General features: G+C 48.8%; 1 protein-coding gene across 1 annotated transcript in view; it reads left to right on the forward strand.

Moving 5' to 3' along the window:
• Nucleotides 1–1,868: 1,868 nt before the first annotated feature.
• The window catches only part of ABLIM3 (actin binding LIM protein family member 3), a 142,317-nt gene continuing 129,471 nt past the window's right edge, over nt 1,869–14,714 (forward strand). The window contains exons 1-2 of the mRNA XM_007447491.1: nt 1,869–2,007; nt 2,394–2,489. Of these exons, the coding sequence (XP_007447553.1) occupies nt 2,477–2,489 (13 nt within the window). The 5' untranslated portion in view covers nt 1,869–2,007; nt 2,394–2,476. The remainder of the gene's footprint in view (nt 2,008–2,393; nt 2,490–14,714) is intronic.

Raw genomic sequence — 14,714 nt, forward strand, 5'->3', positions numbered from 1 at the left:
GCTGCCAGCACAGGGCCTAGCACCGAGTAGACACACAATAAATGACTGCTGAATGAATGATATGCTTTTATTTGACTATGTAAACCTGAAATCTGAAAAGTTCTGAACATTGAGGTTTTGGGTGATAACTAAATATGTTCACTGAAAAGTCTTAATTTTACATATTAAATTTACCTGAACTTTCTCCCAGGGCAAAAAAGAATTAGAACCTAGCAAGTTACATGTAACTTGGGAATTGAATAAAGAATCTCAATCTGAAAATGTAGGGGGTCTCTAAAGAGATCTTTGGGAATCATTTAAGTATGTATTAAGCACTACTATGTTTTCAGTTTTTCTAGGCCTTTTCAGTAGCAAAGAGTGGTGAATCACCTGGGATGCTTGTTTAAAATGCAGAGCAAGGGAACCAGGAGCCATTTTTGCAGATCTCTCAGGTGATTACTATACAAACAAAATTGTGAGGCGGTTCCCCCTCCATTGGCAACAACTCCTAATAAGCTATCAAAACGTGTTTCAACCATTGACCCTTCAATTTGTCTAAAGATCCTTTAATGGCTGTCACATCTTGGGGTCCTGAGCCATATCAAAGTTTTTCACCCTGTGTAAGGTAGAAATATTGTATTTACCTAAAAGATGTTCTTTCCCCAGTTTTAAGAGGGTGGCCACCTACGCTTACCCTGGCCTCTCAGACTCTGATGCAGTGACACTCTCACAAGGGACCAACCTAGAAATGAGAAGCTCTAGTCCAGTTCTGCCACCACATGTTGTGTGTCTGAGGGCAGGTGGCTCAGCCTCTCTGACCCACTGTTTCCTTGTCTACAAATTGGGGGTGTGAGTGTTCACAGCTTTTTTTATTCTACCCGTGCTCTAACCAGAGACATGGTATAGACAGGGATTATGTGTCCTTTCAGTCTTGTTCTTTTACACTCCAAAATCATGGTTCTGTGACCACGCACTAGGTTCAGAAGGTGACAGGGCAAGTAGTCAGGGGAATGTAAAAAATCTCACCTCACTGAATTCACCATGACCAAGAGAATCAGAATTTAGGTCTCTTTAATACACACCTACAGAAACTGATTCCAGGAAAAAGAAAACTTTTGGCCATACAAAACTGGGTGAGCCAGTGAGGTTGAGTCATGAGGGTACACACCTGCTGCCTGCTGTTTGCCTCAGACAGGGAGGTGTTTCAAGGCGGGGGTTCCTGGAGCTTCTACTCTGGAGGGCTGCACGACATTCGATCCAGCAGAGACCTGGGGCATTCCGTCAACAAATATTTATTGATACCCACTATGTGCCAGGTGCTCTTCTAGGTATTGAGGGCCTGGCAGTGATCCCAACTGACAAGACCCATACTTTGATGGAGCTAATATTCTCATGGAGAAGAGGCATGATTAAAATTATTGTAACAAATGGGTCAGTGATAAGGGGTATGAAGGGGGAGGTAGGGACAGAAGTTAGCAGACTGGAGGAACCCCTAATCTCTTATCCACATGTCCAGTCGCCACCTTTTACACTTGGGGACGAAGAGGCAGAGACAGCAGTCACCTGCTCAAGACCAGACTACATCCAGCTGGTGAGAAGCAGAGTTGGAAGTGAACACTGTCTTCCTGCAAAGCCAATCCTTTCTTCACAGCCCCTCCCGATACAGGGTCTATTTTCCTATCATGGTCTAGTCCTTAGACCCCAGAATCAAGGGAGGGAAACAGCGCTCAAGCACCCCCTTGTTGGCCGCAGGACACAGGGTCCCATCCGTCCCCCTTCACAGCCCAGCACCCAGGGAGAAGCCCGGGCGGGGCGGGGCCTGGACACGCGCCGACGCGTCCAGCAGGTGGCAGCAGCGAGCGGCCGCGCCCCCTGCGCAGCCACCCCGAGAGCCGGCATCATGGATGTCGAGCTCTCCTATTTCGCTTTGCTCGCCTTGGAATTCGAGACCCCAGACGAGGACCAGGATTCATGAACCGGTCGCAGGGGCCCGGGCAGGGGCCTCTGGCTCCCGACGCTGGCCGAGAGGTGGGTCCTGGGGCGGGTCGCTGCTCGCGGCGCCCGGGTGGGGACGCCCTGCCCAGCGGAGCCCGGAGCCCCGCGCGCTGCCCCCGCCCTGCCTCCCTGTGGTCCACACCCCCTTTGGGCTCCCGAGCCGCCGGGCTGCAATAGTCGGGGTGCGCGCGAGCAGGCGCTGCCAGCCCTGCTTCTGCCCGGCAGTCGGGTCCCAGGAGCGGACGGACCCGGCGCCCGCGTCCTCTCTGCCTCCTCCTCCTTGCTGCTCTCACCTGCGCCTATTAGCCCCCTCGCCTTCAAGGCCAGGGGCTACAGCCCAGACTGAGAGGGGGACAGCAGAAAGAGAGAGAGCACCTGAGGTTACAGAGCTGACACTGGACTGCCCTTTTCACCCCCAGGTGATGAGTGAGGTCGGAAGATCGCAAGATTTAAAAAGCATCTGGAGTCTCCGTATTGAAAGACCCAGTGCAAAGGCATCACCATGAACACGAGCAGTAAGTGGGTCCTCCTCTTCTTTGCCATGGGAACAGGGTGGGGGCGGGAGGTGCAGGAGCCGGCGCTGGGGCTGCCTGGAAGGAGGAAGGAAGCCTGGCACGGGGGGGACACATGGCCCCCAGACTCCTCCTTGGTCGTTTCTGTGCTCCCTCCTGGGCACAGGGATGTGGCTCCGGCTTTTCATGATGATGTGCTCATGTTTTATTGGCAGCGCCACTTGTCTGTGTGGGGAAGGCTGCTTGTCTCCTTCTAGCAATGCCTGGCAAGGCCTCGGAAGCAGTAGTGTGGCCATTGTCTGACTCGGGGGGGCTCTGAGGAGACCTCTGGCCTCACAGCTGGAAAGCCAAGGAAGGCCCTGCTTGTCCTGGAGCCGGGAGGAGCAGGGAGGCTGGCCTCGGGCTGGTGGGTGGGTGAGTGGATGTGGGCAGGCCGTGGGATAGGAACGAGCAGTTTGATAAACAAATCATCAGGAAGCCACCTTTGGGTCTGGAGACTGTGAAATATCCTGCTCTTGTGTGCAGGCAGCCCCAGGGACACAGGGCTGATTTTTTTCACACACCTGCAGGCTCTTTAGCCATCATGAGAATGAGAGAAAAGAGACAAGTCCTTTAGCCAAGGTCTCTTAACATCCCAGAAGCAGCAACTGCTTTGCAGAGCCAGCACCAGACATTTTGCTGCTGGGCTGAGCCTCAGCTGCTGAGAAATGCAGTAAGAAATACGAGGCCCAATCCTTTTCTCCTCAGTATAGTCCCTTTGACCATGGGCACCTGCTGGGGCGGGTGGCATGGGTGCCACCTGGAAGGAGGTCGGTGTTCAAGTACCCCCTCCTGCCTCCCGACCAGCTTTGCTTGTTTGGGTTATTTAGCAGCAGGTGGGGTTGTTGAACCAGAGAACCCCTAGGAACATTCACTTCCCTGGGTCTATGACTTTGCCATCTCCTCTCTGGATCCCAAATTGCTCATCTGTGAAATGAGAAGGGTTGAATTAGAGGTCCTTCTAATCTAAGAATCTGCAAGTTTCTTCTAAAAAAGCTAGAGCTGAGAAGCAAGGCCATAGAAATCTGAGGCTGTGCCCAGACCAAACCCAGTTTCCTCACCCTCGCTCCATTTTAAGGCTTATGGCATGGAAGGGGGGAAAACAAAGCGAAAGCCAGGGAGATGGAAATGAAATATATTTATTTACTATGTATTTGTATGACTCATCTCTCTGCTGTCTTCCTTTGTGTATTACATAGCTATGCTAAGCAGGCGAGTGTAGCTGGACTCCCTCTGCCTCTTACAGCCCAAGAATTTTGCCTCTTGATTTTGACAATCTGGAACAGGGCCACGGCTTCACACCAGGCTCAGGAAAAGAGCAAAATTAGGTAGAACTGATCACCTAATGGGCCACATATTTGCATCTGTGTGCTCTCAGACATGTAAGGATGTGAACTGCCTGTCGCTTCTCACTGTCTCTAGGGGAAAAATTTTTTTATGGGAGTCCTTTCTCACTAAACGACAGAAGAGAAAGATGGCTCATTTATTTTTCAAGGAACTAAGAAATGAGGTAACAAGCAACAGACCCTGCCTTTTTCTCTCTTTGGAATCATAAGGAACTCTCGTCCCGTTAGCAACACTGAGTATTCCTGAGAGAAGGAAACAGATTTTACTTTTTTTAAATTTTCAAATAACAACCAATAGAATTGAATACTGCAGAAGAAGAGGACTAACAAAAATGCCATTCCAGCCTCATATACTTTTTCTAAGTGGGGAGAGTGTGTTTATTTTCTGGGAGTAGTGGAAAATAAACAGAGTGACTTGGACAGTCTTGGGGGCCCCTGAGGTTCCCTAAGAGGAAGTGCTTCTCTAAAGGGCTGCCTGGGGGCACACTGGAGAAACTCACACTCAGGCTTAGAGGCTGGGCTTCATCATCATTGAGGTTCCTCCCCACCCTGGGAGTCTGCAAAAGGAGAGGGTAGAAATCAGACATTGCAGGAGTGAAGGAGTGACAGGGTCATAAGGTCACAGGGACAGAACGTTGGCATGAGGTCCTTGGAGTGATCCGATGTAAGCAAAAATGCTCTCCCCTTTAGGATGTGAAATTCTTAACTCAATCCTCATGCCTGAAATTGAACCTAAGAGAAACTGTTACTCGGTTTTTCTTTCACTTCCACTTACTGAGTCCTCACTCTACCGGCCACTGGGCTATGCATTTCACCTGCACCGTCTACCCAGACTCTCACATCCAACCTGTGAGATGGGCATTATTGCTCCAGTTTTACAGGTGAAACCTTTTAGCTAATGTTCAATAACTTCTTCAAGTCGTGCAGCTAATTGTTGGATTTTGAAACGTACTTGGATGCATAACATTTTCGACAGTGTGTGCCATGCCTAACCAACCATTCAGATGTCACCATTGAGGTGGGGGCAAAGCATGTGCTTATGATTACATTGCTAATCACTTCATCTGGAGAAGAGGAGCCTTGGCTACAGTCTTACAGCTCATAAGAGTTGATATAGCTCGGGGCCTGCAATCAGGTGGGCCCTGCAATCAGGTGGGCCCAGGTTCTAGTTCTCCTATTTTCACTTATTAACTGTGTGTTCCTCAGCATGGTTGTCTCATCTGCAAAATGGGAATGATGGGACCTACCTCAGAGTGGAATGGAGATAATTGTTCATGTGTCATGTAAAGTTCAGAGAGTGGTAACCGGGACATAGCTGGCATCATGTTAGCGATGGTGGCCAGGCTGTCATTGTCACTGCAGTAGTCATTGTGGTTCTTGTCATGGTTGACTTCATGAAATTAGCGAGCAGGTCACTCAACCTCTCCGATGTCACATCTTTGTCATAAATTGAAAGGAATGTGGAAGTGTGATCTTGATGATTAAACAGGATTGTGAGAGATTGCTTTGTAAGTATATGTAAATATTTAAAAAAATTATTTATTTATTATTTTTGGCTGCGCTGGGTCTTCACTGCTGTGTGCGGGCTCTCTCTAGTTGCGGCGAGCAGGGGCCACTCCTCGTTGCGGTGCACGGGCCTCTCATTGCAGTGGCTTCTCTTGTTGCAGAGCATGGGCTCTAGGTGCGTGGGCTTTCAGTAGTTGTGGCTCGTGGGCTTCAGTAGTTGTGGCTCGCGGGCTCTAGAGCACAGGCTCAGTAGTTGTGGCGCACGGGTTTAGTTGCTGTGTGGCGTGTGGGATCTTCCCGGACCAGGGCTCGAACCTGTGTCCCTTGCATTGGCAGGCAGATTCTTAACCACTGCGCCACCAAGGAAGCCCCTGTAAATTTTTTTTTTTATTAATAAGAAACACGTCTCAGATGGCAAAAACAGGGGAGTGCCCAGTCAGTGACCCCTCAGAGTACATTTTAGTTTCATCAGAATTCTTTCTTCTGAATTCTAGCTGAGCTTTAGCACACCACAAAGCAGGGCTGTGAGAGAAATGGGTAATTTTGGAGATGTAGAGTGGGATGGTGGTCCAGACCTGGCAGAATGTAACAGGTGGGCTCCAGCCCTATGAGCCAGTAAGGAAAAGGGGAGGAGGGCTCCTTGCAAAGAGAACAAGACACCAAAGGCATGAATGGGACACCCAGGGCTAGTACTGAGATGCTACCTCCCCTGGGCCAAGGGCTTCTGGGAAAACAGAGTCATCATTTGTACCTTGGCCTCTGTGGGGTGGGTCTACTGTCCAACCTTTCCTTCCCCCTGCACACCTGATCTAATTCCAAGGATCTGTTATTTGACTCCCAACCTGCTGAGGCAGCCTCCTAACTGGTCTCCCTTCACCTACTCCAGCCCCCTCCAGTCTCCTCATCCACCCTCCGCATCACACTTCGCTGAAAATGCAGATCCCATTGCTCTTAAGATGCGAGAGGAAACCCCTCAGCAAGGCCTGGAGGGTCCCCTGTGGCCCAGCCCTGCTCACAGCCCAACCTCATCCACATGTGCCTCTGCAGTCTCCATGTTCCTGTCATGTTTGCCTCCTTCCATTCCCTCCTGGAAAGTTCCCTGCCACCAGCACCAGCCCCTCTGCCCACCACCCCTGTTCACCCAGGATGGCCCCTCCTTACCTTCCCAGCCCCAGTCCAGCTAACAGTCGCCGATGATGTTCTCCTCTGTGCACCTTGGCCCTGTTCCTTCAGAGCTTTGTCTGTGTCATCACACACTCACCCCTGGGTCTCATTTTCCTGAACCTACAGAGCAAGAAAAGAGCTGACCCCAGACCCCTTGCTCTCACATAATCCCCAGGGCCATGAGGGTCTCACCACCTAATGTGCATTTTCTTAGGCGACAGTAAGTCCTTGGTTATTCCCTGTCAGTGTCTCCCATTCCCTGTTGGCCCCAGGAGTTCCCAAGACCTGGGAATCAAAGCCAGGGGAGACTGAGTTGACCCCAGAGCATCAGAGGCCCTGAGCACCAGAGTCAACTATGTGTGCCGTAAAATGCTGTGCTTTGCTTGGGTTGGAACTCCCAGAGCTCCTGAAGCCTGTGGCTTTCCTAGGCACAGAGCCAGCGATGGCTCATCCTTGAGGTTGGAGAGCATCCTGCATACCATGTACAGTGGTACCAAGAACCATGCTCCCTCATTTCACTGGCTTCTTCTGATGGCCCCTTCCTTGGTTGTTATCAGGGATTGGCATGCCAACAAGCTACTTTTCTGAAGTAGACTTTGTTTTGTTGAAGAGAGCATTAAGGAGTCATATAACCCTCACAAAGATGTCATGGGATAGCAGACAGCACACTGGGGCAGTAAAAGCCCAAGCTTTGGGGTATGGATTCCTGAGTTCAAATTTAAGATCTGTCATGTAGTCTCTCTGTAATGTTGGACAGGATAGATCATGTCTCAACCTGAATTTTTATCATTATAAAATGTTGGCAGTAGTGCCAGTCGGGTTGTTGTGGGGATTAAGTGAAATAACAGGAGAAACTCAGTGGTGGTGGGTCTCAGGGAATGAAGTTGAATCTTAAGTTGAGTTGGCCATTGAGTAGAACAAAGTTCTGAAATGATGGTGTCATAAGAGCCAAACCCTCTAGTTGAAAATTAGCCTGTTTTGCTGGTATTGTGGCCAGCGCTGGATTCTGTACATAAGAGAGCCATGGCTTTCAGGAAGCCTTCAGGAAGATGATTAACCTGGTATTGTATATGGCATGAGTCTAAAAGGGCAAGGCAGGAAGTTAGATCCGAGATGAGAGGCAATTAGCCTAGTTCAGAAAAGGTCTGATGGCCAGGATTTGGGTGGCTGTAAGAATAGAAATAAGGGGAAAGATGCTTTAGAAAATAAAGTCTGCATGGCCTTGCCCCTGATCGAGTTATAGGGTGAAAGAGAAGAGGAGTGTGTCTTAGGGTCCTGGCAGGGAACAGATGTGCAATTTGAGGGGAGTGAAACAGGAGGAGTCTTTGCAAGTGTGTGAGAAGGGTGTAGAGAAACAAACAAGGAGAAGCCAGGATGGCCCAAGACTGGGAGGCTAGTAACAGCGACCCATTACCACTCTTACCACACCTGCCCCCAGACCTGAAAAGGAAAAACAAAAAAAAGGAAGCCAGAGACCCAGTAAGCTGTAGGGGAGGGACTGCCTGGTAGGAGCTGTGGCCTCTGGCTCCCGGAAGGCAGCCAGCTCATTGCAACACCCCCAAGGAAGGAACCAGGGGAATAAATATCCTGACCTCTCTCTCCTTCCTCCCTTGCATTTCCTACGGTACCCGATCCAACCAGGAGCCAGAGGGCAAGGAAGGCTCTGGCTTGATGGGCCCACCATGGTCAGCCTCCCAGGGTAGAGAGGGAGCAGAGTGGATCTGGGGAGGCAAGGGATTTCAGCATTGAAGACACCCAGCACAAGGAGCACGATGACCTTCCTCTGCTACTGTCATTGCCCAGGTCAGGAACTCTAAGAATTCCTAGAGGAAAGGATCCATTGTAAACACAAACACAGGAGGATGCTCTCTAAAGAAATTCTAAATTTGCAAAACAGATGAAACAGAGATGATTGTATACTTCGTAAGAATAGTTTTTTTTTTTAAACAGTGCTTCCCAAATGAATGGAGCACTTGTTGACAAATGACCACTTAAGGCTAAGGGATGGTTAGAGGAATAATGTAAGGAACAATGTTAAAACAGTCCAAAATGAGCATAACACATCTCTGCAAATCACAATGTGATTTCAAGAGCACTTGCGTTGCATAAAGGAAGTGATATCAGTTCTGAAGAGCCAACACTCCTATCTGGCAAAAGCTTTATCTGGCTGAGATAACATCTGGTGTCGTGAATGTCAACAACTGGCCAGTACCCAGCATTAGCCAGTACCATTGTAAAGAACAGAAAACAACAGAAGTGTGTGAGTACCTCTTACTTGTTGGGTGTTTTGCCAGTTAAATTGTTTTTAAAGGGCACAGCTGGGTTCACCTTCCAGCCCTGCCCTTTCCTTGCTGTGTGTGCTTGGGCAAGTCACTTACCTTCTCTGTACCTCTGATCCTCATCTCGAATGATAATCACAGGGGGTGTAGTAATAGTGCCTCTCTCACAAAGTTGTTATAAAGGATAAATAAGTTGAGTTGTGAATTGCTTAAAATGGTGCCTGGCATATAGCAAATGTTTATAAAACGAATAAAAATAGTGTATATTAGTTTGCTAGAGCTGCAGTAAAACAAAAGTACTACAAACTGGGTGGCTTAAATGACAGAAATGTATTGTCTCACAGTTCTGGAGCTGAAAGTCCAAAATCAAAGTGTCAGCAGGCTTGGTTCCTTCTGAGGACCATGAGGAAAGGATCTGCTCCAGGCCCCTCTCCTTGGTTGTGGGTGGCCATCTTCCCTCTGTTGTCTCTTCACACTCATTTTCTGTCTATGCATATCTCTGTGTCCAGATTTCCCCTTTTGATAAGGACACCAGTCTTATTGGATGAGGGCCCACCCTAATGACATCATTTTAACTTGATTACCTCTGTAAAGACCACATATCCAAATAAGGTCACATTCTGCAGTACTAGAGCTTAGGACATCTCTATACAAATTTGAGGGGACACAATTAAATCCGTAACATAGTGTTTGTTAAGAAAATGACTCCTCAAGGAAAATATTTCCCTGTGGATCAGTTTTCCTGAATACCGGCCACTCCCCAGGGCTAGTGTAGGATGCTGATAATTGGTTATCTACCTAGTCTTGATGTTTAAACCCTCATTTTACCAGCTCTGACCAGCAGAGGTGGAGCCTCCCCCTGAGAACTTGAAGGGGAGTGTTCACACGTAGGAGGTGCCCAGAAAAGAGGACCGTGCTGACTCAGTGTTCCACAGTCAGTCTGTCTGCAGAAAACACACTCCCCACCTTACCCCTATTCTGGTCATTATGCACAACTGTAGCATTTCAACAGTGAAATGGAATTTACCGTCGTGGTAGTGTTTTTCAATCTACCTACTTCCTGGGAACGTCCAACATGGATAATAAGAATTGGATTTTTCATTTGTTCACTCAACAAATATTTACTGACCACCAGCTCTGTGCCAAGCATGTTGCTGGAGACACAGCAGTAAATATATCAGGCATGGTCCTTGCTTTCGTGGATCATACAGGTCTGCCAAAATGGGCCAGCTGGTGGCCAGCATGATGAGATGTGTTTTATCTGCCCTACACCAGCTTTTCAGTGAGTTTGAATTATTTGCAAACACTCAGAAATCAAAATTGGGATTTCTAGCTTCTCTTTAAAAACAGTTGAAAGACCTTGCATCCCTGCCTCTATGTTCCTACATGACAGACAACAGTAAGTAGAATTGCCTGCGTTCAGGGGGGCATGTACTGGTCTCTAGAGAGCCACAGTTGCCACCACTTCCTATTACATTGCACAAGGACAGCTTAATATTTTTCTGTTACCTTGCCACTGTAGGCATTTGAATTTATTTTGAATTGAAGTATAATTGATTTACAATATTGTGTTAGTTTCAGGTATACAGCAAAGTGATTCGTGTATATATATTTTTTTTCTTTTTTTTTCTATTGTAAGTTATTATAAGATATTGAGTATGGTTCCCTGTGCTATACAGTAAATCCTTATTGTTTATCTATTTTATATATGGGCATTTGAATTTTTTAACCCTAGACTAGTAGATGATCCATATAACATCAAACACAGATCTGAGGAAACTGCAGCATATCTGTTCATCATAGGAGACAGTCCTGTCTGGAGTTAGCAATTGATTAACAATGCCATGCCGTAAAGCACTCTTGAAGTGAGCAAAATCCTGCTTCGTGTCCTTATTTCCCCAGCTGACCCATTCCCAGAGGGTGAGATCATATCCTGTTGGATACAGTTGGGCAAACAATGTCCTACCCCCATCTCCTAGAGGTCAGTTTCACTTCCAGGGGAATCTCTTAGTAGTGGGGTGGGACATAGACCAAAGGAAAGCAGTTCTGGATAACTGGTCCCAGCTCTGGGTACCTATTCCAGCCAAAGGAAGGTACCCTGGGAGGCTGGACTGTTCCAGAGATTGTTGTGACATATGGGACGTGCCTGCTCCAGTGGAGGACATCTAGTCAACAGCATGAGCTCTATATCAGTAAGGTCAGTTTATACACCCACCCAGCTAAGGGATAATTACTGAAAGGTCACACATTGACCCTAAATGGCTACTCAAGACCTCTCCTCTGTTATGATGGGGGTCTCCTGCGTGAGAAAGAAAGGTGAGAAATTGGATAATGCTAACATAATTTCTTCACTTGAGAGCAGATTTTTCTTCATTTCTCTGGAGGAAATCAGCATAGCAAATCATTCATAGAAGGCAAAGCACAGTGCCTAGTACATTGTCAGTGCTCAAAAGATACTTGATGAATCAATTCATTAATTAAAAAAACCCACTCTCGGGCTTCCCTGGTGGCTCAGTGGTTGAGAGTCCGCCTGCCTATGCAGGGGACGTGAGTTCGTGCCCCGGTCCGGGAAGATCCCACATGCCGCGGAGCGGCTGGCCCCGTGACCCATGGCCGCTGAGCCTGCGCGTCCGGAGCCTGTGCTCGGCAACGGGAGAGGCCACAACAGTGAGAGGCCCGCGTACCGCCAAAAAAAAAAAAAAATTCTCACTAATTAAATAAGGGGGGAAAGAAAATGAATGTTGGGCTTCCCTGGTGGTGCAGTGGCTGGGCGTCTGCCTGCCGATGCAGGGGACACGGGGTCGTGCCCCGGTCCGGGAAGATCCCACATGCCGCGGAGCGGCTGGCCCCGTGACCCATGGCCGCTGAGCCTGCGCGTCCGGAGCCTGTGCTCGGCAACGGGAGAGGCCACAACAGTGAGAGGCCCGCGTACCGCCAAAAAAAAAAAAAAAACCCACTCTCTTTTTCTTTATGAAGATCTCTCTTAGTTTCATTTTTATGACCATTTGCTAAGTTGCCCACCTGGATATTCCAAGGCACCTCAAATTCAAACTAAAATTTAATAAACTTATTCTTTTTAAAAGAAAAAAAAACCTTCTTCTACTCTGTGGTCCCAGTTGATTGCTAGAAACTCCATCTACCCAGGAACATAAGTTAGTGGTCAGAAAGCAGCCCTCATCTGCATTTCCCTTTCCTTCACTCTCCTGTGTTCAGTCTGTGTCCACATCTGGTCATTCCTACTTCCCAAACATGGCCTGAACTCTTCCTTCCTCAACTGCCATCACTTCCCAACGTCTGTGGCACCAGCCATTGGAGTAAATGGTTGGGGGAGAGCTGAGTTGCTCTCAGGTTCAGTTGAAGGCATCAGAGCCATGTGAGCTGCCAAACAGTGTGATTCCAGGCTGCAGGGGCAGGAGTTGGTCATAGCACTGCTCTGCAGAACCCTGATTAGGCTGTATCTGAGCAGTGCGTTCAGGGCGGAGCATGCCTAGGAATTGTGGGAGGACTTGAAACACGCTGGGGAGAGGGCCCTGAAGGAGCAGTAGGGAGTTAGCCCCACACTCTGGTTTTGTGTCCCCAAGAGAGTATGGATGATCCTTTGCTACTGGGTTGTGCCCTGCAACCCAGAAGTCGTAGCCTCTTTTCTGAGGGCACCACCATCGAGACAGAAGGTCCACACAGGCTCCACTTCGCTGTCTTATTGCCCCCTGTGCTGTGGTTACTGCTGTGTGCTCGTGCCACAGGCCCACCCCCACTTTTGGCAGAATTCCACTCTCTACTGCATGTATCATTTCAAAAGCTTTTTCCTCGCATCTGCTTAATTTTGTGCAAAGCACAGGTCTTTCTCCATGGGCTGTTATCTCTTGTCCTCGCCAGCACCAGCAGGGCCGATGAAAGGACTGCTTTGCAATAGTCTAATGACACAGTTGATCTATTTTAAGCACCTGAAGCACACTCCACCGAGTGCCAATCTTCCCACAGCAAGCTGCTCTCAGCGTGCAGGGGCAGGGCCAGCCCGAGGTCTGTTCCTGCTTTTTGAAATCTGGAGAAAGAGCCCAGGCATCCGGACCCTGCCCATCCAAGGATGATCTAAGGCAACTGTATAATTAGATATTTTCACAGTCAGCATGAGATGTTCTACAAGGAGAATTGCCTGTGATTATAGGGCGTAGGAACCTCAAGTGACCATAAATTCCTCTTTCAAAGGGCAGAGACAGAGCCTGGGCCCTTTACGTGTAGGGAGAAGGGACCTGGGAGGCAGCATTTCAGAAACAAAGAGAAGCCCAAGCCCCATCAGAGATGCCTTAGCCTCACACCCATTTTTTTTCCTCCTCCTCCTAATCAAGAGACATTCTTTTCCAATTACAGCCTATTTGAGTGCAATTGTTTACAAATAGTATTTATTTTATCCTTACAACAATCCTGCATGGCCCTTCCCTGCTCTGTATCTAAGGATGGTCCCCCTCTGTGTTGTTGGCTTTCACCATCCTTCACAGAACTCACCACAGTCGGTAATTGTTTTAGCCATTAGCTTGTTTTCTTCATTTCTGTCTCTTTCCTCTTTTGGACTATAAGCCACATGATGGCTCTGTGACAGGCCTGTTTTGTTCACTGCTGAGTCCTCCAAACTCATTACAGCACTTGGCACAAAGTGATGACTGCCAATGACAGTTCATGTTTGTTGAGCATTAACTGTGTGCCAGGCGCAGTGCTAAGCTCTTCATAGACATGAATGCACTTAACCTTCACGGAAGTCCTGTGAGGTAGATGCTAATAATATCCTCATTTTACAGAGGTGCAAACCGAGGCTCAGAAAAGAGGTCGCTGGCCCTAAATCTCATATTTAACAAGTAATGAAGCCGTGAATGAATATGTGAATGGATGAATTTCACATGGAATATTTAATACTCCCATTTTGCATAAAAGGGAAATGAGGTTCAAAGGTACAGTCTCCTGGCCTTGGTCACATGAACTGGGAGGTGGTGGGGCAGGTGTTTGAAACCATGTCGAGCTGACTCCGAGGATCTTTTCCCTCCTTCCTGCTTCCTCCTTTTCACCGTCTTTCCCCATTTTACTGTGACGAGAGTCACGGGGGGAAAGTATGGGTTAGGGTGGCTGGTCTTGTTTCCTGTTGGATGTCCCAGCACTGCTCCCCTGTTCACTAGGGCAGTGATACAAATCCCTGCTCTGTGCGTGGCGATGTGCCAGGCGCTGTGGGATCGGAGATGCATAGGACAGAGAGTGTGACCTCAGGCAGCCTCCTTCCAGCATCACCCAGGGGCAGACACGAGCATGTGTGGCTAAAATATGGCGAAACCCTCTTGGGTGCTGAGAGGGAAGGACAGAGTGAAGAGGGAGACAGGCCAAATTCCCCTGGAAGACCTGGGGAATACATTGTGGAGAAGGTAGCACTCAGTCTAAGGGCGTTCCAGATGGGCTCATTCATCCGTTCTCCCAGGCAAGCTTCCACAATCGCTTGTTATACAGCTTCTGCATCCTGGCCCCTGGCTTGTTGGGGGGAGGGCAAAATAAACAGATACAGAGAGTTTTGGGAAAGGTCAGGAAGTCCGGTTGTCTGTAATCTATGGAGTATGAGGAGGTGGCCAGTGAGGAAATAAGGCCGGGGAGCTGGGGAGGATCAGATCTCTGAGAGTTTTACACGCCAGGCCGGGGAGTATTTGTTACAGTCTGTGGCCAGTGAGGAGCCATGAGAGGTTTTGAGCTGAGCAGTGACACCCCTCCCCCCGCCGCCCCCCCCACCCCGCCGCCCCTGCCACCGAGCTGTGCATTATTTAGGAAGATCTCCCCGGCAACACGCACCTGATGGATGGGAGCGCCCAGAGGCAGTAGAGGCAGGGGGAAGACCCGGGGGGGGGGGGGGGGGGGGGGGGGGG

Source organism: Lipotes vexillifer, unplaced genomic scaffold (assembly GCF_000442215.2).
Source record: "Lipotes vexillifer unplaced genomic scaffold, Lipotes_vexillifer_v1.1 scaffold1009, whole genome shotgun sequence".
Lineage (NCBI taxonomy): Eukaryota > Metazoa > Chordata > Mammalia > Artiodactyla > Lipotidae > Lipotes > Lipotes vexillifer.